This window comes from Muntiacus reevesi, chromosome 12, assembly GCF_963930625.1.
Source record: "Muntiacus reevesi chromosome 12, mMunRee1.1, whole genome shotgun sequence".
Lineage (NCBI taxonomy): Eukaryota > Metazoa > Chordata > Mammalia > Artiodactyla > Cervidae > Muntiacus > Muntiacus reevesi.
In genome coordinates, this window is record NC_089260.1 from 76,103,954 (window position 1) to 76,126,998 (window position 23,045).

The 23,045-nt window shown below is 58.6% G+C and overlaps 4 protein-coding genes across 4 annotated transcripts in view; 2 read left to right on the forward strand and 2 right to left on the reverse strand.

Moving 5' to 3' along the window:
• The window catches only part of GLI4 (GLI family zinc finger 4), a 413,072-nt gene that overhangs the window by 48,884 nt on the left and 341,143 nt on the right, over nucleotides 1–23,045 (forward strand). The window lies entirely within an intron of this gene.
• Nucleotides 6,121–9,684, forward strand: THEM6 (thioesterase superfamily member 6). The gene is made up of 2 exons (XM_065902919.1): nucleotides 6,121–6,752; nucleotides 8,131–9,684. The coding sequence occupies exons 1-2, from the start codon at nucleotides 6,240–6,242 to the stop codon at nucleotides 8,242–8,244; spliced, it is 627 nt and encodes a 208-aa protein (XP_065758991.1). The 5' UTR covers nucleotides 6,121–6,239; the 3' UTR covers nucleotides 8,245–9,684.
• On the reverse strand, nucleotides 12,803–13,788 carry SLURP1 (secreted LY6/PLAUR domain containing 1). Its single transcript, XM_065902608.1, has 3 exons — nucleotides 13,728–13,788; nucleotides 13,206–13,325; nucleotides 12,803–13,002 (listed from the first exon to the last, which is right to left on the reverse strand). The coding sequence occupies exons 1-3, from the start codon at nucleotides 13,786–13,788 to the stop codon at nucleotides 12,803–12,805; spliced, it is 381 nt and encodes a 126-aa protein (XP_065758680.1).
• LYPD2 (LY6/PLAUR domain containing 2) lies at nucleotides 17,378–19,272 on the reverse strand. Its single transcript, XM_065902522.1, has 3 exons — nucleotides 19,215–19,272; nucleotides 17,954–18,073; nucleotides 17,378–17,633 (listed from the first exon to the last, which is right to left on the reverse strand). Exons 1-3 carry the CDS (start codon nucleotides 19,270–19,272, stop codon nucleotides 17,425–17,427), a joined length of 387 nt encoding a protein of 128 aa, XP_065758594.1. The 3' UTR covers nucleotides 17,378–17,424.

Sequence of the window (23,045 nt, forward strand, 5' to 3'; positions counted from 1 at the left end):
TCTTAATTAGATTAACAAATAATTATATTTAAATTATATTTATGTTTAAATAAACATTATGTTTAATATTGAATATTTTTCAGTTCATGTGAAGTTGAATTTAAATAGAGTTTATTAACTTCATATTATCCAAAAACAAAGACATATCCAAAAACAAAGACAAAAACATATCCAAAAAACAAAGACATTATCCAAAAACAAAGACAAAAAATTCAGACATAGATAATTTTAGATAGATAGGCATAGTTTTCCATTTGAAATTTAAGATATCTTTTTATTTATTTATTTTGAGTTCCACCAATTTGTTTATGGCTGGAGTCCTTGATAGAGTGGGCTGTGTATCCCAAGGACATGATGAGAGTTAACTTTAGGTTTTTTCTTTGGCCTGTTTTTATTTCCCAGGCAGAACTGGAGCTCCAAAAAAGTGTTTTAACAAGAACATTTTCCTAACTGCACGTGTAAGAAGAACCGCTTTTGCAATTTCAAAAAAGATTTTCTTTTAATCAGTTTTCTCTGGAGTCTAAAGAATATCATGGCCATTCAGTGTCAAAAATATCATTTCTCTTTTTTGTAGTTATAGTATATTATTAATGATATATGCATGAGGGAATTGCTGTCACATAGGAAGTAAAGCCTTGGCTACAAAATTTTGACAAATGCTAGGACTGTTAAGCATACCTTGGGGTAACATAGTCTATTGAAATCTTTTATGAGGCCCGATATGATTAGGATAAGGGAGAGAGAAAGTGAATCTCTCCCAGTCTAAAGGGTGTAAAGGTATATTAAAAAAGCAATCTTGAAAAAGAAAAAAAAAGCAATCTTGTAAATCAGTAATAATAATGTGCCAATTTTGAGGAATAGTAATAGGTGATGGGATTGCTGGTTGTAATGCACCCATAGGTTTCATAGATGCACTAACTTTTCTAAGGTCTGTTAAGAGACATCATTTGTTAGATTTCTTTTTTATAACAAAAATAGGAGAGTTCCAAGAAGAGCAAGATTCCTCAATATATTTCAATTCTAATTGTGTGTCTATAAGTTCTTTAGTAGCTTGTAATTTTTCTTTCGTAAGGGGCCATTGCTCTGTCCAAACAGGCTCGTCATTTTTCTCAGTTATTTTAATAATTGTTTTGTTTGTTAAATAAGCAGTGGCCCCTAGGAAAAATGTGGTATGTATATCTGAATTTGCCATTGCATAAGTAAGTCCCTTCCTATTAGATTAAGGGGTGCATCTATCACATAAGGTCTTAATGTTGTAGGGTGGCCTTTTGGTCTATCATATGGGTAGATTTAAACATTTTGGTAAATTTCTTGTACTTTGGTTTGAGGAATCCCTGCAATTTGGCAAGAGACCTTTTGTATAGGTCAGGATTTGAACTATAAGTGTTTGGAAATAATAGTAATATTAGATCCAGTGCCAAGGAGACCAGAAAATCTTTTACCATTTATTTTGATATTTATATTTGGTCAGGCATATTCAGACACCAATGATGCCCATAAGGACTGTTTTTGATCTGTACTGCCAAATCCGCCTGTCTGTACATTATTAGAGGAGTTAATAGAAATGTAAGGCAAAAGAAGTAATTGAGCAATTTTGTCCCCCTTTCTGAATTGCCATAGAATCCGAGATGACATCATAATTTGAATCTCTCCTTTATAATTTGAATCAACTATTTCAGGGTAAACAGTAATTCCTTTAGAAACCAAATTAGATCAGCCAAATAAAAGACTGAAGGTTTGTGGGGGCAGGGGTCCAAAAAGTCTGGTAGGTACTCTAGAAAGGACTGCTTAAGGGTAAAGGAAAAAATCATTTAGGGCTGGTATATTGATGTTGAGGGTTTGAGGGAAAAGATAGAATTTGCCCCTGGTTTTTGTTGTAGGGGACCTGGGGGGGTGTCCCCTGTTTGGAGTTTCCTGGAATAGGTTTTCCTTCAATATCAAATTTAGATTTACAATCTTTGGCCCAATGCATTCCTCTACGGCAGCGAGGGCAAATTCTTGGAGGTTTTTTATTAGCCTTCTTCAGGCAGTCCCTTTTTAAATGGTTTTTATCTCTATGCGTAAAGCATCCTTCATTCCCCTTTTTAAAGGTAGTAACCGTTGTTTCAGCTAGTATTTGCATCTTTTGAGTTTTTGATCTTAGATTGTGACAAGCCTTCAAATAATCAATAATAGTCCCAGTCTCATGAATTGCAGCGATAGTTCTTTGACATTCCTGATTTGCATTCTCATAAGCAAGTAATTTCTCTAGCTGTTTCTTGGTTTCTTCTCTGATTACAGTACGGGAAATAGCAGTTTCAAGTCTAGTTAAAAAATTAGCATAACTTTCATTAGGTTCCAACAAAGGAGAGACTTTTGAAGTTGAGCCTGTTGGCAGAGGAGGAGCATTTGGAGCAGCTGGGCCAGGGCTAGTAAGAAAATTTTGACATATTTTAGGTTGTTTTAATTGGGCCTTTTGTAAAGTTTTATCATTTAATTTATATTCATGTAATAAGTGTTCCATCTGTTGTCGAATATTGGAAGGGCTAGAATTTACCTTGAAATGGCAGAATTACAGCTTTAATGAGAGCCCATAGGGGCTAGAAATCAATTGGAATATTTTTTCCTTGTTTAGTGGCTCATTCAACACTTTCTTTGACCTGGTGCCAAATTTCTAAATCAAAACTGCATTTATCAGGGAACCAAGGAATACATTTAACCACTGTTTGAAAGTAAGCCTCTATTCGTTGACGCGAAACCAAAAGTCCCTGAGCTTTAAACAAATGGTGAAGTAAAACAGAGAAATGATGGGGCTTTCCAGCCATTTGACCTGTGTCTTAGTACTTACCGACCTCAATAGGCCCTGACCTCAATAAGCCTGGAGTCACTCTGTCCGAAATGCCACGTATACCAGTGTCCGTGTTCTGGGCGCCACTTGTTGGGGTCCTTTAATGGACTGGGGCCTGGTGGTCCGGAGTCCACGATAAGAAAGTGAGAGAGTCGGAGGGAGGTGGAGAGAGAGAGAAAGAAAGACACGAGGACCCAAGCTCTGATGGAGCAAAGGTGCTTTAATGATTTTTCTGTGAGTATATATAGGCTGTAGTACAAGAAATTTCTTTCAATAATGATGAAAATCAGAAAACCAAAAATACAGTAACCATTACCAAGGAAACAAAGGATAATAATGGTCACAAGGTCAGGAGACAATCCACATCTCAAGAAAGGGGGGCGAGACTGAGCAGTTTTGTCGTAAACAGAATGTTTACTAAAGGAGGTCCGAGCCTGTCTCACACAATGACCTCAGTCCTGAGAGCTGCCTACAGTTCTACTCGCTTCTGGCAGAAGCTGATAAGGAACAGAGGACTTATGAGAAATAGCACGTAGGAATCGTCCCATTAAACACTCCCTGACAGTCTGGTGAGGTCTTTACAACCTCCAGACATTCTTTTGATTCACTGTAATAACTAATTTGAGAGTATATAACTTCACTGCTAATGCTAGCAAGGGGGTACTCTTTCTGGCCCCTTCTGATGTCTATGTCAGAAGCTTTCTCTATCCCTTTTATACTTTAATAAACTCTATTGCACAAAAGCTCTGAGCGATCAAGCCTCGTCTCTGGCCCTGGATTGAATTCTTCTCCTTCGGAGGCCAAGAATCCCGGTGTCTTTGCATGGGTTCAGCAACGTTTCAGGGTCCAGGGGCTGCCTGCTGGTTCTGACTACAGGCACTGCTGCTTTTGTTTCCTCGGGTGGCGTCTTGAGCCCATGCTTCTCCTCACTTGGAGGCTCGAACCCAGGAGGCGGCCAGTGGAGCTTAGTATGCGGGCCTGCCTCTGGCAGCAATGCCTGGCGCTACCCAGATACGAGAGTCCTTAGGAACCAAGGGGACCCAGAAGTACCCCTCTGTTCATCTGCCGTGCTTGGTTCCGCAGGTTTGGAGGCTCCAGGGCCAAGGGAAGGGATCAAGGTCCTCCACCCAGGACTCCTTCTAGCCCTCCACAAGGTGCCAGCGACCTATCACAAGATCTGTGTGTCCACTGGGTGGGACAGACGCAGCCGGATGGCGGGGACGTGGAGAAGGCGCTGGTGCTTATGGCATTCATATTTTGAGCACCTTCAGTGCACCAGGCATCCCGCTGGCCTTGGGATTTGGCAGTCAACAAGACAGACCAGCCCTGGCCACGGGAGACAGCACCCGCTACCTACGGACTGCACCAGTGTAAAAGTACTCTGGGGATCTAGCCCAGTTTGGGTTTCCAGAAAGGGGCAGATGGAAGGGAGGGTCCCCTGTAGAGGGAACAGCATGTGCAATGTGTGCGTGTCTATGTGCACGTCTGTATGCGCCCACGTGTGGTATGTTCATGTGTATGTGCGTGTGTATGTACGTGTGTGTGTGCGTCCGTGTGTGCATGTGTATGTGGGTGCATGTGTGTGCACCCGTGTGTTGTGTGTGCACGTGAGCATATGTGTATGCGTGTATGCATGTGTGTGTGTACATGTGTGCTGGGTGACCTGCACAGCAGAAGCTCAGAAGGAGCCAGGAGGTGGGCACACGGGCTGTGAGGAGGGCGGGGCCGCTGAAGCCTCACCCACCAAGCTGCGCTGTGGTCTCCAGAACCAGCTCTCTAGCTATGGGGTCCTCCCCTGGGGGATGGGACAAGGTGGGTGACAAGGGCATGGCATTCTATTGACCCTGAGAAGCTAGCCCACCCCCGGACAGACGGCTCGGAGCCCAGCCAGGGCAGGGACAGCATCACAGGGACAAGTGTGAGCATGTGTGGGAAGGGTCTTCTTACTGCCAGGGTTTCCTAGGGCAGGTGGACCCGCCCTGACAGGAAATGAGCCCCCTGTTCCTGGGAGTATCCAAACAGATCCAGGGACCTAGGGCAACTCTGGCCCTACTCCGCCTAGCTACTGGTCCCAGAAGCAAAGCCAGAAAAGCAAACCACTCAGCCTCTGCCCGACACTGACCCTGGCGAGGAGGCCGCCTAGCACCCAGCTCCGTGGACTGTGGACCACGGTTGCCCCAGGAGCTGCTTCTTCCCTGCCTGCGAGAGCCCTGCAGCCCAAGCCCACTGGGAGTGGACTGGACAGACAGACGGCTTCCTCAGTCCAGCTGCTGCCAGATGCCTTCTCAGAGCCACTGGACTGCAGCCCTCACTCTGCAAACCCACCCTCCCAGGACTCTAATACTGACCTGAGCAGGCGGCCTCGGGGGTCACTGGCAGATGCGGTCGTTGGAGAGGCCTGAAGGCTGGTCGGGGAGCTGGCCTGCCTTCTCTAGGCCTTCGCCCAAAGCCCTGCAGAGAAGACGGACAGGACACCGACTCAGTGCAGCGGCGCGTCAGGCCAGGCGTCCCAGGTGCCTAAGTCAAGTTACCACTGAATCCACTGCTGAGTCATTTCAGTTACTAACTCCTCCCTCTCCACCCTGGTTTTCTTTGCTCCCGTTTCTAAAAAGGGCAAAGGGTGGGAATGCTTGGAAATGAGGTTGCGGTTGTCAGGATCTTGGGGGGCAGGGGTGAATGCGGCGGAGTTAATGAGGTCACAGGCTGAGACTGAACAGGTGTACTGGGGCTACACTGAGACACTCCTTGAATCCGCCCGCACATGGGGCTGTCGTCCTGCGAAAGCGGGGAGCCCCCTGGAGGTTCGGGAGCAGAGGAGGGTCGGTTTCCAGTCGTCTCCAAGTAACGCCGCCGGGGACCGGGCTATGTCCATCCCTCCAGCACAATTCCACAGCCTAGGCCAGGGAAGTGCTGGAGGCTCTCCCAAATTAGAGGTGGAATTCCGGGGTCAACCCGAGTCTTCAAGGGCCAGGGAAAGGCGCGAGGGGCTCGCGCTACCAGAGACGGGGGCGAGGGGTGGGGGGGGGACGCTACGGGAGACCCGGGGACGCTCCTGCGTCTGTAACGCTGGGAGTGACCGCCAGGTGCCGCTGCGACCCCAGGGCTCGCCTCCCTATGCCCCGCCCGCCGCGGAGAAAGCGAAAGACGCTCGCGCCGCGGGGTGGGACGAACCACTGCGAGCGTGGAGGGGGGGCCCGCGGCGAGACGGCGGTACTTTGCCCGCGGCGCCAGGCGCGTCGCCCCCTCAGCCGGCCTCGCGAGATGGTTCGCTCCGCCCGCGCACTGCTCAACGGTTCCCAAGCGGGCCGGCTGAGCAGCGGAATCAGCGCCGCCGGCTGCAACGTTGCGCACGGAGCCGGCAACCGCGCTGACGGCTCTCCCGCTCCCGGCGCCCGCTGCGGTCTCAGCCACGATGCTGGAGCTGCTCGTAGCGCTGCTGGCCCTGGCCCTAGCCTACTTCGCATTGCTGGACGGCTGGTACCTCGTGCGCGTGCCGTGCGCCGTGCTGCGCGCGCGCCTGCTGCAGCCGCGCGTCCGCGACCTGCTGGCTGAGCAGAGCTACGCGGGCCGCGTGCTGCCCTCGGACTTGGACCTGCTGCTGCACATGAACAACGCGCGCTACCTGCGTGAGGCCGACGTGGCGCGCGCCGCGCACCTGGCCCGCTGTGGTGTGCTCGAGGCGTTGCGCGCGCTCGGGGCGCGCGCCGTGCTGGCTGCTTCCTGCGCGCGCTACCGCCGCTCGCTGCGTCTGTTCGAGCCGTTCGAGGTGCGCACGCGCCTGCTGGGCTGGGACGACCGCGCCTTCTACGTAGAGGCGCGCTTCATCAGCCTGCGCGACGGCTTCGTGTGCGCGCTGCTGCGCTCCCGCCAGCACGTGCTGGGCACCTCGCCAGAGCGAGTGGTTCAGCACCTGTGCAAGCGCAGGGTGAGCGTCCCCCGTCCCCCGCACGTCTCCCCTGGCCCCTGAGGACCCCTGGCCTCCTGGCCCCACACTGCCGCCTCCCTTCTGCGGGATGCTCTCATCCCGTCCTTCCCTTTGGTCCCAGGCCAGGGCCTTCTTCACTGATGTCTTTCTTCGTGAGACCCCTCAGGGTTCCCTGATCACCTCTTTATAGCTGGACTCAGCATGCCCCTCCCCCACCGCTTCTTATGAACCTGGCTCCTCAAGGCTCCCTGCCACACCCTCCACATTTTCCAGAACAGGGAAGACCCCTCTCCTCAGGGGGTCCAAGTGTGGCCGAGAGTGCTGAGCCCGTCTCACCGGTTCTCGGTTCTGAACGAAGGATGAAGTTAGGGTGGGGATGGTGTCGGTGACAGGAGATTGGTGGGCATTCTCAGGACCTGAGACCCCCCCTTCACCCAGATTAGAGCTGAGGGGCTGGGTCACCATCCCCTGTCTTCGGGTGAGAATTGAGCTCTCTAGAGCTGCAGGCCCTGCGCCTTTTCCAGTTGGAGAAAAGAGGGCCGCAGCACTTGCCTGGGACTCAAGGCCCCTCCCCGGGGTCTGCTCTTCCCAGCCCAGCTGGGCCTGCCGCTGCGGCATGGTAACTGGGCCCTGGGGACATTGCTGCGGTGCCGGTTGCCAGGGCAGGCTCCTGCTGCAGACAGGTGCCTAATGCTTGGGCACCTGCATGCCAGAGCCAGGACCTGCTGGACCCCTTGGTGCCCTCAGACAGGGCGCTGCCCTCTCTGGCCGTGGACAGGTGCAGAAGAGGGAGACAGCCTCATCTCATGGTGAGGCCATGACTTTGCATTATATCAGAGGTGGGGAAACAGGCTCAGAGAGGCGATGCGAAATGCTTGAGGCTACACAGCAGGCCAGAGGCCCAGCCCGCTGCTTTTCTGTCTCTTTGAGTCAAGGACACCCCCAGAGAGCCTGGATCCCACCCACCTCACACCCACAGAGATGCTGTGTGTGTCCCTTCATTGTCAGGAGAGTGGGAGGGGAGAGCCATCGAGGCTGTAAATCCGTGGACTCAGCTGCGACCAAAGTGTGGAGGAGAGGGAGCCAAGGCCACTTTCTTGCAGGGGAGGGTGCCACGAGGTCAGGTGTGGGCTGAAGGGTGACTCCCACGTGAGAGGTGAGATGCCCCTCACCCAGCCTGGCAGGGACACCCCGTGGATGTCCGGTCCCAGATGGGGCAGAGGGCCCCAGGTGCAGTGTCGGGTTTAGCGTGGGGCAGGCTGAGCCCAGTGCCCGGGATCTGCCTGCCGAAAGGCTGGTGTGGGGTGGCCTGGCCTCGTGGAGAGGGCTGGGCTGCAGCTGAGTCTGGATCCGGTCTCACCCCCATCTCCCTCTGCAGGTGGAGCCCCCAGAGCTGCCGGCTGACCTGCAGCACTGGATCGCCTACAATGAGGCCAGCAGCCAGCTGCTCCGGGCCGAGAGCGGGCTCCACGACGTTCTCAAGGACCAGTGACTGCCATAGCCTGCCATCCCTGCCCACCAGCCTTGACCTGGAGGCCATTGCCCACCCTTCCCCACCTGCCAGGGGGCAGAGAGTGCAGCATGGGCTGGCTGGACTGGGCCCTCTCTGAGCTGGAGTGGCCTTGCGACCCACCCAGCCCCCTCACACGCTCAAGGCCTTCCCCTGCCTCCATTGTTGATGCCCCTCCATACCCCATCCCATGCCAAGCACGGGGTGGGGGTGATGCAGGCACCCAGGCCAGCTCTGCCCTCTAGGTGGTGATGATGGGCAAACCGGAAGGCCCAGGGCCCTTGGCATGCAGGCAGCAGGGGCTTGGGGTGGGCTGCCTTGCAGGTGAAGCCAGGCTTCCATGCTCTGAGTGGGCGGGCGCCTGGCGCAGGGAGCGGGCTGGAGTTGCCTTGAGCGCCAGAGCTTGGAGTCTGAGGCTGCCATTGGGGGTGAGGCCGGAGCAGTCCTGGAGGTAGGGCCGCGGGCGGGGCAGGGAGCTGGCCAAGGCCTGGGTCCTGATATGGGTCCCGAGGAGCTGGAAGGATCAGAGCAGCATTTCAAGGCAGATCCCTCTGCTGCACGTGGGGGCGGGGCAGAGTGTGGCCAGGCAGACAGGCCCAGGGCACTCAGGAGAGAGGCCTGGTCACCAAGTGCTGGGGTGGCGGCGGGGCTTTGGAGAGTACGGTGGGCCCAGCGCAGGTCAGCTGTGCAGCGGCTCCGGTGGAGGCAGTGAGCTGTCACAGCTGGAGGTGGGGGGTCCTAGTCAGAACCTGCTGTTGAGGAGGGATTGGGGAGAGGCATGGGGTCCTGCTTAGGTGCCCTCACCTGTCTGCACCGCTTGGTGCCCATAGGACCGTGCCGTGTGACCCTGGCTGGGGTCCTGCCCTCTCTGGGCCTGTAGCACCTCTGCCCTCCCGCTGGGGCTGTCCTTGCCTGGCCTGACGTCCTGCCCGGCTGTTGATCTGTTTGTTTCTTCCTGCGCTGAGAGCTGCTTCCTGCGGGGGGCTGGGGCTGCTCGAGCAGCTCTGTCCTGGTGTCACCAGCCTGCTGAGGTGCCGGCAGGGCCTGCCTGCTCTCTTGCCTTGCAGCTGGGGCGAGGGCGGCTTGGGGAGAAGCAGGAACTGGTCCAGGGCCTTGGAGAGCGCGAGGGCAGTGCAGGTGGGCCTCGTCCCTGGCTGGGGACAGTCCAGGCTCTGGGGGTGGGTTCTGCCCCGGGTGGGGTGCCCGCTCACCTGTGCCCCTTCAGCTGCCCCCACCAGCCCCCGGGGCAGCCCAGAGGGGCCCAGGGTTGCTCCCTGGCCGCCTCGTCCACCCCCCGCCAGCGGGGCCAGGAGCACGGCCACGGCCCTCTTCCTCCCTTGCCCCCACGGCATGGTCCGCCTCAGCCACTGGGAACACTGCTGTGTTTCTGTTTTATTTAAGGAAAGCCCAAGAGTAAAGGCCTTCAACATGAGCGTGCTGGGGAGTCTTCATTTCCGAAGCCCTTCTGACGTGGGGCGGGGGGTGCTGTCGGGATTGTTGGGTGAACTTGGGGTCCACGCTGGCAGGGCAGGACCTGTGCCCGTTCTGCGGATCACGGGGTTGAGGCCAGAAAGGAGCTGCCCCAAGCCCTTTACAGACTGGCCCTCTCCTTTATGGTTGTCCACAGAGGCTTGGGAGGTGCCACCCAGACTCTGGGTCTGGGCCCCCAGGCTCCTGGACTCACCAGGCAGGGTGAGGGCTGGCAGGTGGGGCAGAGGTCAGTGGGCTTTAGTGGGGGTGGGGAGGGTGAGCAGAGGGACTTGTGCAGGCACCCCCAGGAGGGCAGGGGTGGGACCCCTGGGACAGAAGGCAGGTGCATGGAGGGGGGTGGGGGCGGTGTCCGTGCTCTGACTGCCTGCCCCAGCAGGGGCCAGCACTGGGGCCTGGGAGAGAAGGGCCATTGGAAGTGGCGGGGTGTGCAGCAGGCATTCAGCGATGGGGCAGTGGGGCTGGAGAGGCTCAGAGCAGGGCAGTGCTGCGCTGCCAGGGTGGTTGGCTGGAGCCTCAGCCTTTTTCACCTTCCATCTTCCCTGAGGGCCCTGAGGCCTGCCAGGCAGGGCCTCGTGCCTGTCCTGAGCCAATGGCCATGTGAAGGTCACATGGGCCCCCTCCCAGAAGGTCTGTTTCTCTTCCTGTGACACATGTTTGCACAGGGCCTGTAGGGAGGGGCGGCAGGGTTTGGGGGATCATGACAGGTGACTGAGCTGACTTGCCAGACAGGACAAGTTCCTGGCGGGACCACAGACAGGAAATGGTGCACTGAGCCAGTGGCCCCTAGTGGCTGGCTGGGGAGATGGGATGGAGGTGCCTGGGCATGGTCTGCCCCACTTGGCACGGTTGTTGGCGGCGGGGGGGGGGGGGGGGGGGGTTGTTCAGGATGGTCACAAGCATCTAGGCTGCGTGTGGCTGCCCCAGGGGCATGGGGACTTCTGTGTCCACTTCAGGAGATGCAGCCTAGCCAGGGGTTGGGGAGAGGAGGCTCTGGGTCCACACTTGGAGGACAGGCCTGTAGCAGAGGGGAGAAGGGTACCTGTTGACTAGGGGGCCTGGCTTCAGGACTGGGCTTTGGGAGTGTATCTGCAGCCTAGTTCTCACAAGACCCACTGATCCCATGCAGTGACTGCTTTTGTTGAGAAGTTCAAGTGACTGTCAGCCCGCATGTGGGTTGGGCCCTGGTTCTCCCTGGACCACGATCCCCCTCCCGCAGGCCAGTGGCTACAGGACCGTCCACCCCAGGCCCCCGCCCCTGTGGTCTGTGTGGCATCTGGCTCCCCAGGTGACCCCCACTCCCCGCCACCTGCCTGCAGGACGTCCCGGGAGGCGGAGCTCCTGGGGGAGGTGTTGGCATTCCTCGCCATCTGTCCTGATGGAAGAGGTACTCATGATGGAAGAGGGGCCCTTCTTTCTCTGGCCAGTGAGCAGGGGGCGGAGGGCCCATTATGGAGCGTCTCCCCGCCACAGCTCTTTGTGACCCACCCACTTCCACGTGACAGGAGGTGGGGGTGTGCGATCAGCACCCACTTGCCTCAAGGCCCCACACGCCCGCAGATGGTGTGGGCAGCTGCCATCCACCCTGCAGCCGCCTGCTAGCCACTCTTGTGGCCCCAGCCATGACCTACCCAGCTCCCACAGGGGCACAGACCAGCGGGCGTGCCCAGGGCCAGGGCAGGGGCTTGGCGGGCCCCCGTGCGCTCAGGCCGCCCTGCATGGCTCCCGCTGGAGGTGTGGGCAGGGAGGACCCATGACCCTGGTGCTGGGCAAGGAGTCCGAGGGGCGCGCGCCCTCTGCTGGCCACGTGGAGGCCCCGCAGGTGCCTGCCCCCACCCACCTGCCTTCTCTGGGAGCAGGCAGCTGCCACGCCTCTCCCAGCTGCACACCTGCCCTGCACCCCTGAAGCGCCCAGAGGTGCCCCCCTCTTGCTCTGCTGGTGAGACTGAAGGGGGCAGTGACATGGCTTCACTGTGCCCCAAGGTGAGTGGTGGCCCTGGCCTCCAAGTGCAGGGTCACATCAGGGGTGGTCTGGAAGTCTGACTGTGATGCAGAATGTGGAGAATCTCCAGCCCAGATGCCCGACGGCAAGGTGGACACTGACAGGCGGGGGTCAGTCCAGCTCCTGCTTCCCACTCCCTTCAGTGGGGCTTGAGCAAGGGGACGCCAAGGACAGCTGGCAGGGTTTCCTGGGGCCTAAGGATCCTGGTCTCCAGGGGGTGGTCAGCCCCCAAGGACACTCTGCAGCCCATCCTTGAGCAGACAGGCCAGACCACGGGGGGCCTCTGAAGCTCCTGAACCAGCCCTGGGGGCCTGAGGCAAGCAGGCACAACCTTTGTGTTTCATACACACACTCCTCTCTAATCTCAGCTGTCCCTGGGGCTCAGGGTGTAATAGACCTGTTGTCTCACAGGAGGCAACTGGGGCCTGGGGAGTTGTGTGGGTGCCCGCAGACCCAGGTACACCCAACCCCACACCCTTGGGAAGACCCAGTCTGGGGGGGCAGGCCATCCCCACATGCCCTCTTCTCCAGGTCCCCACCTTGCTGCTGCGGCAGACCTGGACCCCGCAGAGCCACCCACCCTCGGAGAACACTGGATTCCACCCCTTTTCCTCCCCATCCTGGGGAGGGGCATGGGGTGGGGGGATGCCTCCAGAGCCCCAGGAAATATTCTGGAAGCAGAGTCAGATTTTCCTTGGGCTGAGCAACAAGTCCTGGTTGGACTGCAGAAAGTCATTTGTCCCCCAAAACCTCTGCCTGCCTGTCTGTGAAGCAGCTCGGAACAACCGTGGTGGGCACGAGCCTCAAGTGCCGGAACACGCCTAGTCCCACCCAGCTCCCCGAAGGCGGCCCTGTGGGCTCTCAGTGTCCAGAAGGAAGAGATGGTCTCCAGCCTCGGTTTATTTATGTACCCCACAGGTTTAGGGGAGGAGGTCAGAGCGCGCCCCGAAACAATTCTCTTCCCCGGGGTCCCATGAGTAGCCTGGTGCCTGCTGAACTCGGACCGTGGGTGCGTGCTAACAGAGCGGCCGGCCGGCAGCGTCGGGCACCTCAGGGAAGGAAGTGGCTGAGGACCACGGCCCCCAGGGGGGCCAGGGCTCCGGCACTGAGCCTGGCAGCGCCCACGGAGTTGCAGAGGTCATGGAAGCAGCAGAAGATGGGGTGGGCAGCCCCAATGCTGTCTGGGTCGGTGGCCTCGCAGGAGCTGGCGCAGGTGCTGGTCACCACGGGGCTCTCGTTGAAGGGGAACTCTGGAGGGAGGGCAGGCATCAGAGCGCGGTCACCCCACCCCGGCCTTCCCTGGCCATCCCAGTCTGCGCCCTTCACCTTGCTCTTCCTGCCTCCTCCCAGGACACCCTAACTGACCACCGGCCTGGAAGTCACCCGGGCCCCTGCTGGGGTCTGCAGTGTGGCCCTGAGGTGGGAGCTGGGAGCCCCGGGCCCCCAACCGCACCTGCCTCCACCGTCACCAGCGTGGTCTTGCAGGCTATTTCGTTCGGCTTGCAGTAGGTAATGTTCTTGCACAGAGGAAGGGCCGTGGGCTGCTCACAGGTGATGCAACTTAAGGCCTCACCTGGGGAGGGACAGGAGCAGACCCTCACCACCCGGCCCTGAGACCCACCCTGGGGGTCGCAGGAAGGGCAGGAGAAGAGGCCAGGGGTGGTCCAGTCCTGGGCCCTTCCCCATGGGTCTGCCTGGAGCACGTGTTGGTGTCTCTCCCTGGGGGAGCACCTTGCCCCTCTGAGCCCCTTCAGGCCCAGCCTCCCGGCTTAGACGTGATCCCTGCACCCCCCACCCGAGCCTCGGTCTCCCTGCCTGGAGAGCAGGCCGTGACCCCTGCCCCGGGTGGAGCCAGGCTCAGGACCAGAGGGTCAGGGCGACCAGTCCAGGTGGTGACCCACTCCCCGCCGCGGAGGTGGGCTGAGCGAGGACCAGTGCCGGGCCCCCTGCCGGCCAGCCGCACCGCCCCTCTCACCCAGGCGCACGACCGAGGCCGCGGTGAGCAGCAGGGCCAGCAGGGCCCCGAGGACGGCCATCCCTTAGTTGAGCTGAGCGGCCGCGGTCTCCGCCGGCCGCCTGTGGGGATTTATACCCAGCCCTTGGGTCCCCACTCTGGGTGGTGGCAGGAGCTGCCTGTGAGTCAGCCGGGTGGAAGCTGGGGAGGCAGCTGGTGGAGGACGCGTGGGTGCTGGCCCTCGGGGCGGGAGCCCCGGGTGCTGGAGCTGGCCGGCCCCTCCCTTGGCCGCCGCACGGGAGCCACAGGCCGCCCGTCAGGCTCTGGCCTGGACTCAGGTCTCTCCCAAACTCACCCAGGCCAGGGCCCATCCCTCCACCCCAGACGTCCTCTGCCAGGCATGTACCTGATCCTGCCCCTGCACCCCTGAGCCAAGGTCCGGCGTGGCGGTGTCAGGCCAGGTGCAGAGGAGGCGAGTGCCTGGTGAGGCGCGGGGGTGACCTGGAGCCAGCAGGCCCCTTTCTGCTGCCGAGTGTGGTGCCCCGGGCCCACATCCCTGATGGTGCCCTCATCGCCATCAGCCACTTCCTCACAAATGGCCTTTAGATCAGGCCTGAGCTTCCTGTTCCCGGCCCCAGACAGCAGGGCTCCCGGACCCGCCGTGAGGCCCGCCTCCCACCGCGCGCTGCCCAGCGCCCACCCTGCGCGCTGCCTCTCGCTGACCTCGCCACCCGTCCACCCCGTGCCAAAGGCCTGGGTCCCGTCTGCTGCCCCAGCCTCGGATTTCTCTGTCCTCGGAGGGCATAGTGGGTGGGTGGGTGGGTGGGTGGATGGACGGGCGGATGGATGATGGATGGTTGAAAAGACAGACGACTGGGTGATGCTTGAGCGAGTGGATGGGTGGAGGGAGGAATGAACGGACGGACGATGCATGGGCGGTGGGCTAGCTGGAAAGGGAGGGGGCATGTTCTGGCATTTGAGGCTCGTGCCCACTTACTCTTTCACCACTTATGAAAGAATAAGTGGTGGGGAGGTGGTGGATGAAGGAGTATGTGCTGGGTGGGGGGTGGGAGTGGGCCCTGCCGCAGGACAGGGAGTGACACCTCAGTCTCAGGGCAGGGTGACGTGCTGGGAGGAGCTTGGGGCTGGCACTCGGGAGGCCTAGGTTTGAGTCTTGGCTGTGCTGCCGTCTCCGTCTGTGACCTTGGGGTGACTCTCCCTCCAGACTGCATTTCTGTTTCTGTGATGGAACTAGGGACCCAGGGCAGTTGGAGGGCAGAAGTGACCTGGCCTCGTGGATGGGGAAGTGGTTGCAAGGAAACAAAGGCAATTGTTTGCAAAGGGAGGATCGTAGTTAATGCAGGTTAAACGAGGGAGTCACACGCAGGCGTGGGCCCAGAACGCAGCGGGGCGGTCCTTCCCTGGGGCCTGGGCCGTGGAGGCACCGAGGACCGTGTGAGTGGAGCCAGGCAGGGTCTGGTCTGGAACCTCAGAGACGGGGTGGGTCCTGGCAGCCCCAGTCTTCTGTGTGACCAGGTCTGCTCATGAGCCACCCTGACCCCCTTCTTTCAGGTGTAAAGCAGGCAGAGGACCATAGCCCAGGGGGCAGCTGTGAAAACTAGCCGGCGGAGGTCGCGGTGGTGATGAATGTGGAGCAGCGGCCGGGTGGGCTGGTCTGGGCTCCAGGCCGGGAGACCCAGTGGGCCGTCGGGGCAGGCCCCCTGGAAAGCAGTCTTGAAGGAGCTGGAAGACCTTGGAGGTGGAGATGGCAGGGAGGGTGCTGAGGGGGGTGGGGTAGCGACCAGGGTGGACACACAGCCTTCCCGTGTTTGCCTGTAGGGCTATGTGTGCGTGTGTTTACAGAGTCATGCCTGGTTGTACAGACGCTTTAGTTGTGTCTGACTCCTTGCGGCCCTATTGACTGTAGCCTTCCAGGCTCCTCCTCCATGGTATTCTCCAGGCAAGAATACTGCAGTGGGTTGCTATGCCCTGACCCAGGGATAGAACCGGGGTCTCCTGCATTGCAGGCGGATTCTTTACCAGCTGAGCTGCCAGGGAAGCCCTTACTGAGGCTCAGTCCCAGCTTTAAGGCTTAAGTGGCCCACGGCCATCCTTGTTTTTGTGAGAGACATGGCAAGAGCCAGGTGGGAGTGCTGGTGGATAGCTGAGGGCAGGGTTCCTCCTTGACAAGGTCAGTACCCAGAGACGCGGCCCTGGGGGTGGGGTCTGAGACTGTGTGAACGTTCCTGGCCTCCTGGCCCCTGCTGTTCTGGGGCTTTGTCCAAGGTGCTCTCCCAGCAGCAGGTCTGCAAGGGTCCTGCCCCTGGGAGCTGGCTGGGACTGCGGGTCTTGCCCGCAGGAAGAGGAGGTGTGGCGTTCCCAGGGTCCGAGGGACAGGCGGCCCCCGAGGCTGCCCGCCTCCCGTCCCGCAGGCGTGGGCGTCCTCAGTGGGACCCGACTGTGCGTCCAGCAGCTGCCTCCCTCCATCCAGGGGCAGGAAACCCTTAAAGGGGCTGATGGACAGTGGCGGCTCTCCGGACTCAGGGCTGTGGGCTGGGGGGGCACCTAGTGGTGCAGAAGGAAGGCCATGCAGCCCCGTCTCAACATGCCTAGAGACTCAGTGCTGTGTGCGCCCAGGGCCTCAGAGCAGCTTCTGGAGCAGGGTGGGGCAGAGACCAGGGGTGCGTCCCAGGGTACCCAGGGTCCATCTCCTGCCCTCCACCCTCCTCCAGTGCCCAAGCCTGTGCTCATAGGCCCGGGGGGAGGGCGGGGGCAGGAAGGGGGTATGAGAGCCTGTGGGGTGGGGGCTCCCTGGGGAGGCATCCTGGAGGCTTTGGGGCTGGCCCAAGGCCCGGGGAGACAGGGCTCCCTTCTGCACTGGAGCTTGGGCTGCCTGGGCACCAGGGGGTGGGACTTGGTGGGGCAGGGCTGGGGGCTTTCTGGGGGGCTTTCTGAGGGGCTTTCTGGGGTGGGCGTGGAGAGGGACTGGAGCTCACCCTCCAGCCTCCCGGGCTCTGCCCCCTCCGCCAGACAACACAGGGGACCCTGTCACCACAGGCCTGACCCGGGGTAAGGCCTCGTTCAGGACTGGGCCAGTGAGCCTTGGGGGCTTTGTGGGGTAATCCCAGGTCCTGGTCCTCTCTTGGCTCCCCTTGCCTACCTTCCACCTGGCCCGGCCTGCCATCCTGTACCCAGCCAATGTCTCTGTCATTCAAGGGCGGTCCTAATGCCCCCACCTCCGAGAGGCCACCCCTGATCCAGCCCTGGTGGATGTGGTGTGCCCCCTGTGGGCCCCACTTCCTGTCCTGCCACAGCCAGGCCCCTAGAGCTAGGTCTGGTGGGTGTGCAGGTCTGCTGGGTGTGCAGGACCAGCGGGTGTCTCAGGACTAGTGGGTGTCCAGGTCTAGTGGATGTGCAGGTCTAGTGACCATCTCCCCTTGCCCCATCACAGGGAGATGGAGGGCCCACAGACAGACGGGGCAGCGGAGTGGCTGAGAGAGAGCCTGGGCCGGGCAGAGTGGGTGGGGAGATGGAGGGGCTAGAAGGGCCAAGGGAACTCGGCCTAGGATCCGGAGCCAGAGCTGCAGCGGGCAGCCCTCCCCCCGTCCAGCGGGCAGGTCTGCTCCCAGAAAACAGATTCAGGAGGCCTGGTGCAGGTGCGGGCCGTGATTCTTCAGAGGCGCTGGGGGCTGGGCTACACGGGGCAGCGGGCCGGGGTCTAGAGGTGGAGGCTCAGGAGTGGGGCGAGCAGGAGGAGGGCGCGGGCCAGGCCTCGGGGGCCCCCCAGGGCGGGCGCCGCATCCACGTTGCACAGGTCAGTGTTGCAGCAGGACACGGGCCGGGTCCAGCCGATGCCGTCCACATCTGAGGGCACGCACTTGCTGGCACAGGACTTGGTCACCGTGGAGTCCCCCAGGAAGGGGTACACTGAGGGCACGGGGGCACCGGTGTCAGGCTGGCCCCGAGCCCCAGCCCAGCCGCCCCCCGCAGCACCCGCTCTGCCTCAGCCCCTCCGCGACCCGGCCCCTCCTTCCTTCTGCCACCCTTGCACCAGGGGCGCGCGGTGACTTGTTCAGGATGCCTCGAGGGGTGAGGCTGCTCCGTGACTCCCCAGCCAGGCTGCAAGAGCCTCCCACTCCAGGAAGGAGGGTGAGGAAAGAGGGAGGGAGCCTGGCTGCTTGGACCGAAAGCCCTCTCTGGAGATGACACAGGCCGCCCTCCGCACACAGCGCGGCCCGCCCACTGACCTGTCTCCAGGGAGTACAGTGTGGTCTTGCACATGGTCTCGTTGGCGTTGCAGGTGGCGATGGTGATGCAGCTGGACACGCTGATGGGCTCGGGACACGTGTAGCATTGCAGGGTGACCGCTGGGGAAGGAACGGCCGGGGCCAGTCAGGCAGGCCTGTCCCTCCCAAGCCTTGGGACCCGAGAGCCCAGGTTTGAGGGGGACAATGCCACTGAGCCTCCAGTTTCCCACGGACCAAATCCCCAGGAAGATTCAAGAGCCGCGAGCTGGGTCCCTGAGTCCTGAGGCAGAGTGTGCCCCTGGGGGTCGGGCTCAGCCTGCCGGCCAAAGCCGAGATGAAGCAGCGTTGGGGGTGCTGGGGAGGCATGCAGAGGTGGGGCCGCACCCACGCCTCTGAATAAAGGGCCCGGCAGGGGCCGGAAGGACCTCCCTGCAGCAGGTCACCCCCTGCGCGCCCCAGGCGTCCTCATCAGCAACATGCAGGACCCCAAGTGCTGCAGGGGGATCGGAGATCGGGCAGGGAGGTGTATGGCTGCAGGGTGGGCTAGGCCGGGCCTGCTGTGCTGCTGGTGGAAGCTTAACAAGGGAGAGGAGGAGAGCTCAGGCCCAGAGGGACCCAGGCGGGTCAGGGCACGGGCTGGAAGGCTGACCCCTTCCCTCCAGCACCGCCGGTGCCTCAGGCAGACCCCCGCAGCCTGGCCCTCCACCCCCACTGCTGTTACTGTGTCTCCCAGGACACCTCCATTTCCTTCTGGGCAGGACCACCTGGCTGGGGCCCACGCCGCCAGCTCCACCTTGGGTTGGGAGTGGGCCCTGTGAGGGTCTGGGCATCTGAGACCCAAGTCCCCCAGGATGTCGGTTCACTTCCCTCTTCTCCGCCTCCTGCTACCCCCACCCCAGGGGTGCCTCCCCGGGGTCCCCATGGCATGTCCTGCATCCTGCCCCGGGAACCACGACCCCGGAATCTGGGAATGTCACTCTGACCTTGCCCGCCTGCCCCAGCAGAGAGCCCGTCCCTGGTTCCCATGCCCCTGATGAAGGGCCATTCCCCGCACTGGGCACCCAGGGCCTTGGCGGCCAACCATCCTGCCAGTCCCAGCTCTGGACAGTGCCTCCCACTGTCCCTGTCCTCACCCTCCCTGGGCCGCAGGTGCCCCTCTGCTGGTGCCCGTCCGTGCCTGCCCCCCACACCCTCCTCACCTCCCTGCTTTCTGCCTCTCCCTGGCCCCCGCTGCCCCCTCCGGCTGCCGGGCACCCCTCACCGAGCTCACAGCAGGCGGCCAGCACCAGCACCGGCAGTGCCAGCCGTGTCCCCCACATGGTCTGGTTCCTGCAGCACGTCGGTCCTGGGCCTGCCCCCCGGGGATGGGAGCACCGTGCAGCCACCCGACCGGTCAGCCGAGCAGATTAGGGGGATCGGTTTCCTAGGTGGCGGAGGTATGGAGGCCCGCCCCCTGCCCAGGGGCTCCACCCGCCTCCACCTGGACCCGCTCCTCCATGGCTCTCCTCCACCCCTCCCCGCCCCTTCCTCATTCCTCTGCCTCTGGCAGTCTGGGCCCCTCCCCGCACCCTCATGACCCCCTGGTGACCCCCCTCTTATGGTTGGGGGTCCTTGCCTGCCTCTGTAACTCTCTCGGGGGTGCTCCGACTTCTCCCCACCAGACGGTACTGCCCCTCAGGATGGCCTCAGCCTGCCTGGAAGGGAGCAGCAGAGGGGGACTCCCCTGCACCCTGACTCCCGCCTCAGTCAGGGGCCTTGGATGCCCACTCCTGTCTGTGGCGTTGAGTCCTGGCCTAGTGGTTCTGGGTTTGAGTCCTCCCAGGGTTACCAGACCCCAGTGCACGGCTTCTTTGAGGGGGTCACGTGGGGTGTCGTGATGGGGAAATGGTCGCCTGGACAACCAGCCAAAATGTGCTCAGAGGATTAAGGGCACAAAGACAACAAAACTGCTGGGTCAACAGAAAGATCCTGGACGGTGGGGGGGAGGGGCGGGGTTGCAGAGGGCACGAATCCTGGTGTCCCCTCCAGGGGCTGGCACACCTTGGTCGGAGACCCTGGCCCCACTGCAGGTCAGCGAGTTGACAGGATGGGCCTGGCGCCAGACTCAGAAGGGGGAGAAATGGATTCAGATTCAGATTCCGGTCCTAGGTTCAAGCGGCTGGAGGCACTGCTAGCCCGCCCACACACCCCCTCCCCGGGGGTGCACCTCGGCCTCTCCGGGGTCTGCCCTGTCTGTGACCCTACCTCCCCGCTCTGGGCCCCACGCTGCCCCAGCTAGCAAGGGTAGGTGCAGGACAGGGCTGTTGACAGGCCTGGTTGGCCGGGCTGGGCTTGACTCACCGGGCTCCACCACAGCCCTGCTGGGCTCCTCCCTCCTCTCCCAGATCTCGCTCCGCTCCAGCTCCACCCCTGCTTTCCTGCTCCAGGGTGTCCTTCCCTCCTCTCATCCTGTGGCTGAAATTCTGCCTGGGAGCCCCCCACCCCACCCGATCGCCCCCAGTGGCCTTTTCTAGTCCCGGGGGCAGCAGCTCCATATGGGCTGTGGTCTTTGATCCTGAGACTGGGAGGGCTGCGTCTCCCTGGGCACCAGGGTGGAGAGGGGCGCCTAGCCTTCCCTAAATACCCAGAAGGTGTCAGAAGCCCCGCCTGCAGCCTGCCAGACCTGGTTCCTGACACCACGGCTAGTGGCAGTGCTAGAGTTTCAGATGCGGGATGAGAGGCTGTCGCAGGGAGTTGACAGGTTGGTCACTTGGAAGCTGGGCTGGGTGGCGGCCAAGACGGCAGCCGGGCCTGTCTGATTCCACCGCTCCCCAGGCCTCCGGGTTGATGCTGGGCGCGGCTAACAGGAACAGACAGCACCTCGCACACGGGAGCTTCCTCCTGGGCCATTCTTCCAGCAGCTGGCCCAGCCCAACGCCTTCCGTCCTCAGACCCAGGGACCCCACCTGTCCTTTTCTACTGGAACAAGTCTGGCCTCTGGGCATTAGCTCCTCCTAGAGTTTCTGCCTGACCCCCACAGGGAGACACAGGCTGAGCCTCTCTGAAGTTGCTGCTGTGCACAGGGTGAGGAGGAATGTGCCCCAGCCAGGGTCTGGGTGCTCTGCTGGGAAGCCTCCCTGCTAGGAGGTCTATGCCCTTCCCTGCTCCTCTAGGAGCCTTGGGGTCAGTGTGCACAGTGTGACCAGGGTCAGAGGTCAGTGCAACCATGGGCAGGGGTCAGCTTGTGACCAGGGTCAGAGTGTGACCAGAGTCAGGCTCAGTGTGTGACAGGGGTCGGGGGTCAGGTGTCACCATCACTTTGTCTGGGAAGCTCTTGTGTTCTTAGAAAGAACAAACTAGACAAGTAGGTTAAAAAGGCAAGGAGCAAAGGTCAGTAAAAGAATTACTGTAACCAGCAGTCTAAGCAGGAGTAGGAACCAGTAGCAACTTCAGTCTTGGTCCAGATAGAGTCAACACTTGGGTTACCCTCTTCACAGGAATGGAGCCATTTGGAGTGGTCATATATATTTTCTGATGTATTTTTCTATTAACCTAGTGTTATTGATGTAGGTACAACAGACCCAGTTAGAAGTAGTTGAAGGACTGTCAACATGAACTTTAGCAGACAAAATAAATCTTTTTTTTTTTTTCCCAGGAGAATGAGCCTGAAAGCCAATCTGGACCTGGTGCTTTGCCAGATAGCCAGTTGTCTAAGTTTGTCTGAGTAGGTTCTAGCCATTTAATGTAGTATTAACATATAAGCCAAAGTAGTTGTCTCCGGTAACAATTTTACTGTTTTTCTAGGTATGAGAAGACGTAAGAATTTGGGCCCAAGAAAATCCTTACATGAAAATATCTAACTATCTGAAGGCCTGTTTTGTCCATTTTCCCAGAGTTCAAGGTGAGCGCCTAATTTCTGATCTCTGCCCTGAATTCCTTTCAGGGGGTGTTGAAGGGCAGCAGCTGTAATGGCCATGATCTAACCTTTGTAGAGGCACACAGCAAGGGCCAGGCTTCAGTCGGCAGGGCCCCTTCACAGCCATAAGTTGACCATGGTTTGGGGGCATTTCATGACCATTTTGTCCCACGGTGCTAGGAATGCTTACTCCCAGGTCTGCCAAAGATTTCACTCATCGGCCACTCAGTGTGCTGTTTCTGGACCAGGCCCCGTGAGTAGCAAAAGTCTCTGGACCACACCTGACTTACTGGCCTCCTGGTTCAGGGAAATAGTCCCTCTTGTTGCTTCTTTTTATATCTGGAGTCACAATATTACAATCATTGATCTCATATGGAACTGTAGCCCCTCATTTTATCAGTGGCTCAGTCACACACTTGGTAATGTAAGAAACAACACTTTTTGAAACAGGTAATATAGAAAACAATATAATAAATAATATATATTAAATATATTTATAACTTATATTAAATATATTAAATTCTGTTAATAACAAAATTTATTTACCTAGTTAATTTTAATTTAATCTTAGAAAGCCCCCTCCCTTTTTAAACAAATCTTGAAGAGGTAATATTTTTGCACAGGCCTCAGAATGAAACCATAGCTCTCTGTGATGACAAGCTTAAGAAGCATGTTTAAAATCTTGTTGCAATTCAATAGGCAAAGCAACTTGGTTGCTGCTGTGACAAATAACATTTTAAGAGTAACTAGAACTATGACTAGTAACATTCTACCAGGACATGTCAGATCTTTATGAATTCCATTTAATTGTTAGAACATCTGTATTAGTAACACCTACCATACAATATTTACTGTATGACGAGTTATTCACTTAGCGAAAATAACAATGAAAGATTTCAAAGGCAGTTCAACATCTTAAGAAAGCCTGTATCATGTACAAAGCTCTTTTTATCAGGTTCCACTTTCCAAAAACCTTTTTTTGGTGTGTATCCAATCACTTTTCCCACTCAGAAGCAGTCACCTGTGAGCCAGACCTACTTTCTTTTTCCTTAATAAAATGCAATTTTGTTCCTCATACCCTGTTTACCAAAAACACACATCCTCCTCTCTTTAAGGAACCAAGAACTGATCTTTATCTTAGCATTCCATAGATTGGAGAGCATAAATACCAGTTATAATTTCTAAAAACCTTTGCTT

Bases quoted from the DNA above. Each gene is read 5' to 3' on its own strand.
- THEM6 (XM_065902919.1), top strand. From the start codon at position 6,240: ATGCTGGAGCTGCTCGTAGCGCTGCTGGCCCTGGCCCTAGCCTACTTC. The intron at 6,753-8,130 runs GTGAGCGTCCCC...CTCCCTCTGCAG, and splicing joins AGCACCTGTGCAAGCGCAGG to GTGGAGCCCCCAGAGCTGCC.
- SLURP1 (XM_065902608.1), bottom strand. From the start codon at position 13,788: ATGGCCGTCCTCGGGGCCCTGCTGGCCCTGCTGCTCACCGCGGCCTCG. The intron at 13,326-13,727 runs GTGAGAGGGGCG...GTCCCTCCCCAG, and splicing joins GGCCTCGGTCGTGCGCCTGG to GTGAGGCCTTAAGTTGCATC. The intron at 13,003-13,205 runs GTGCGGTTGGGG...CCCTCCCTCCAG, and splicing joins GCTGGTGACGGTGGAGGCAG to AGTTCCCCTTCAACGAGAGC.
- LYPD2 (XM_065902522.1), bottom strand. From the start codon at position 19,272: ATGTGGGGGACACGGCTGGCACTGCCGGTGCTGGTGCTGGCCGCCTGC. The intron at 18,074-19,214 runs GTGAGGGGTGCC...TTCCTTCCCCAG, and splicing joins GGCCGCCTGCTGTGAGCTCG to CGGTCACCCTGCAATGCTAC. The intron at 17,634-17,953 runs GTCAGTGGGCGG...CCGTGCCCTCAG, and splicing joins ACTGTACTCCCTGGAGACAG to TGTACCCCTTCCTGGGGGAC.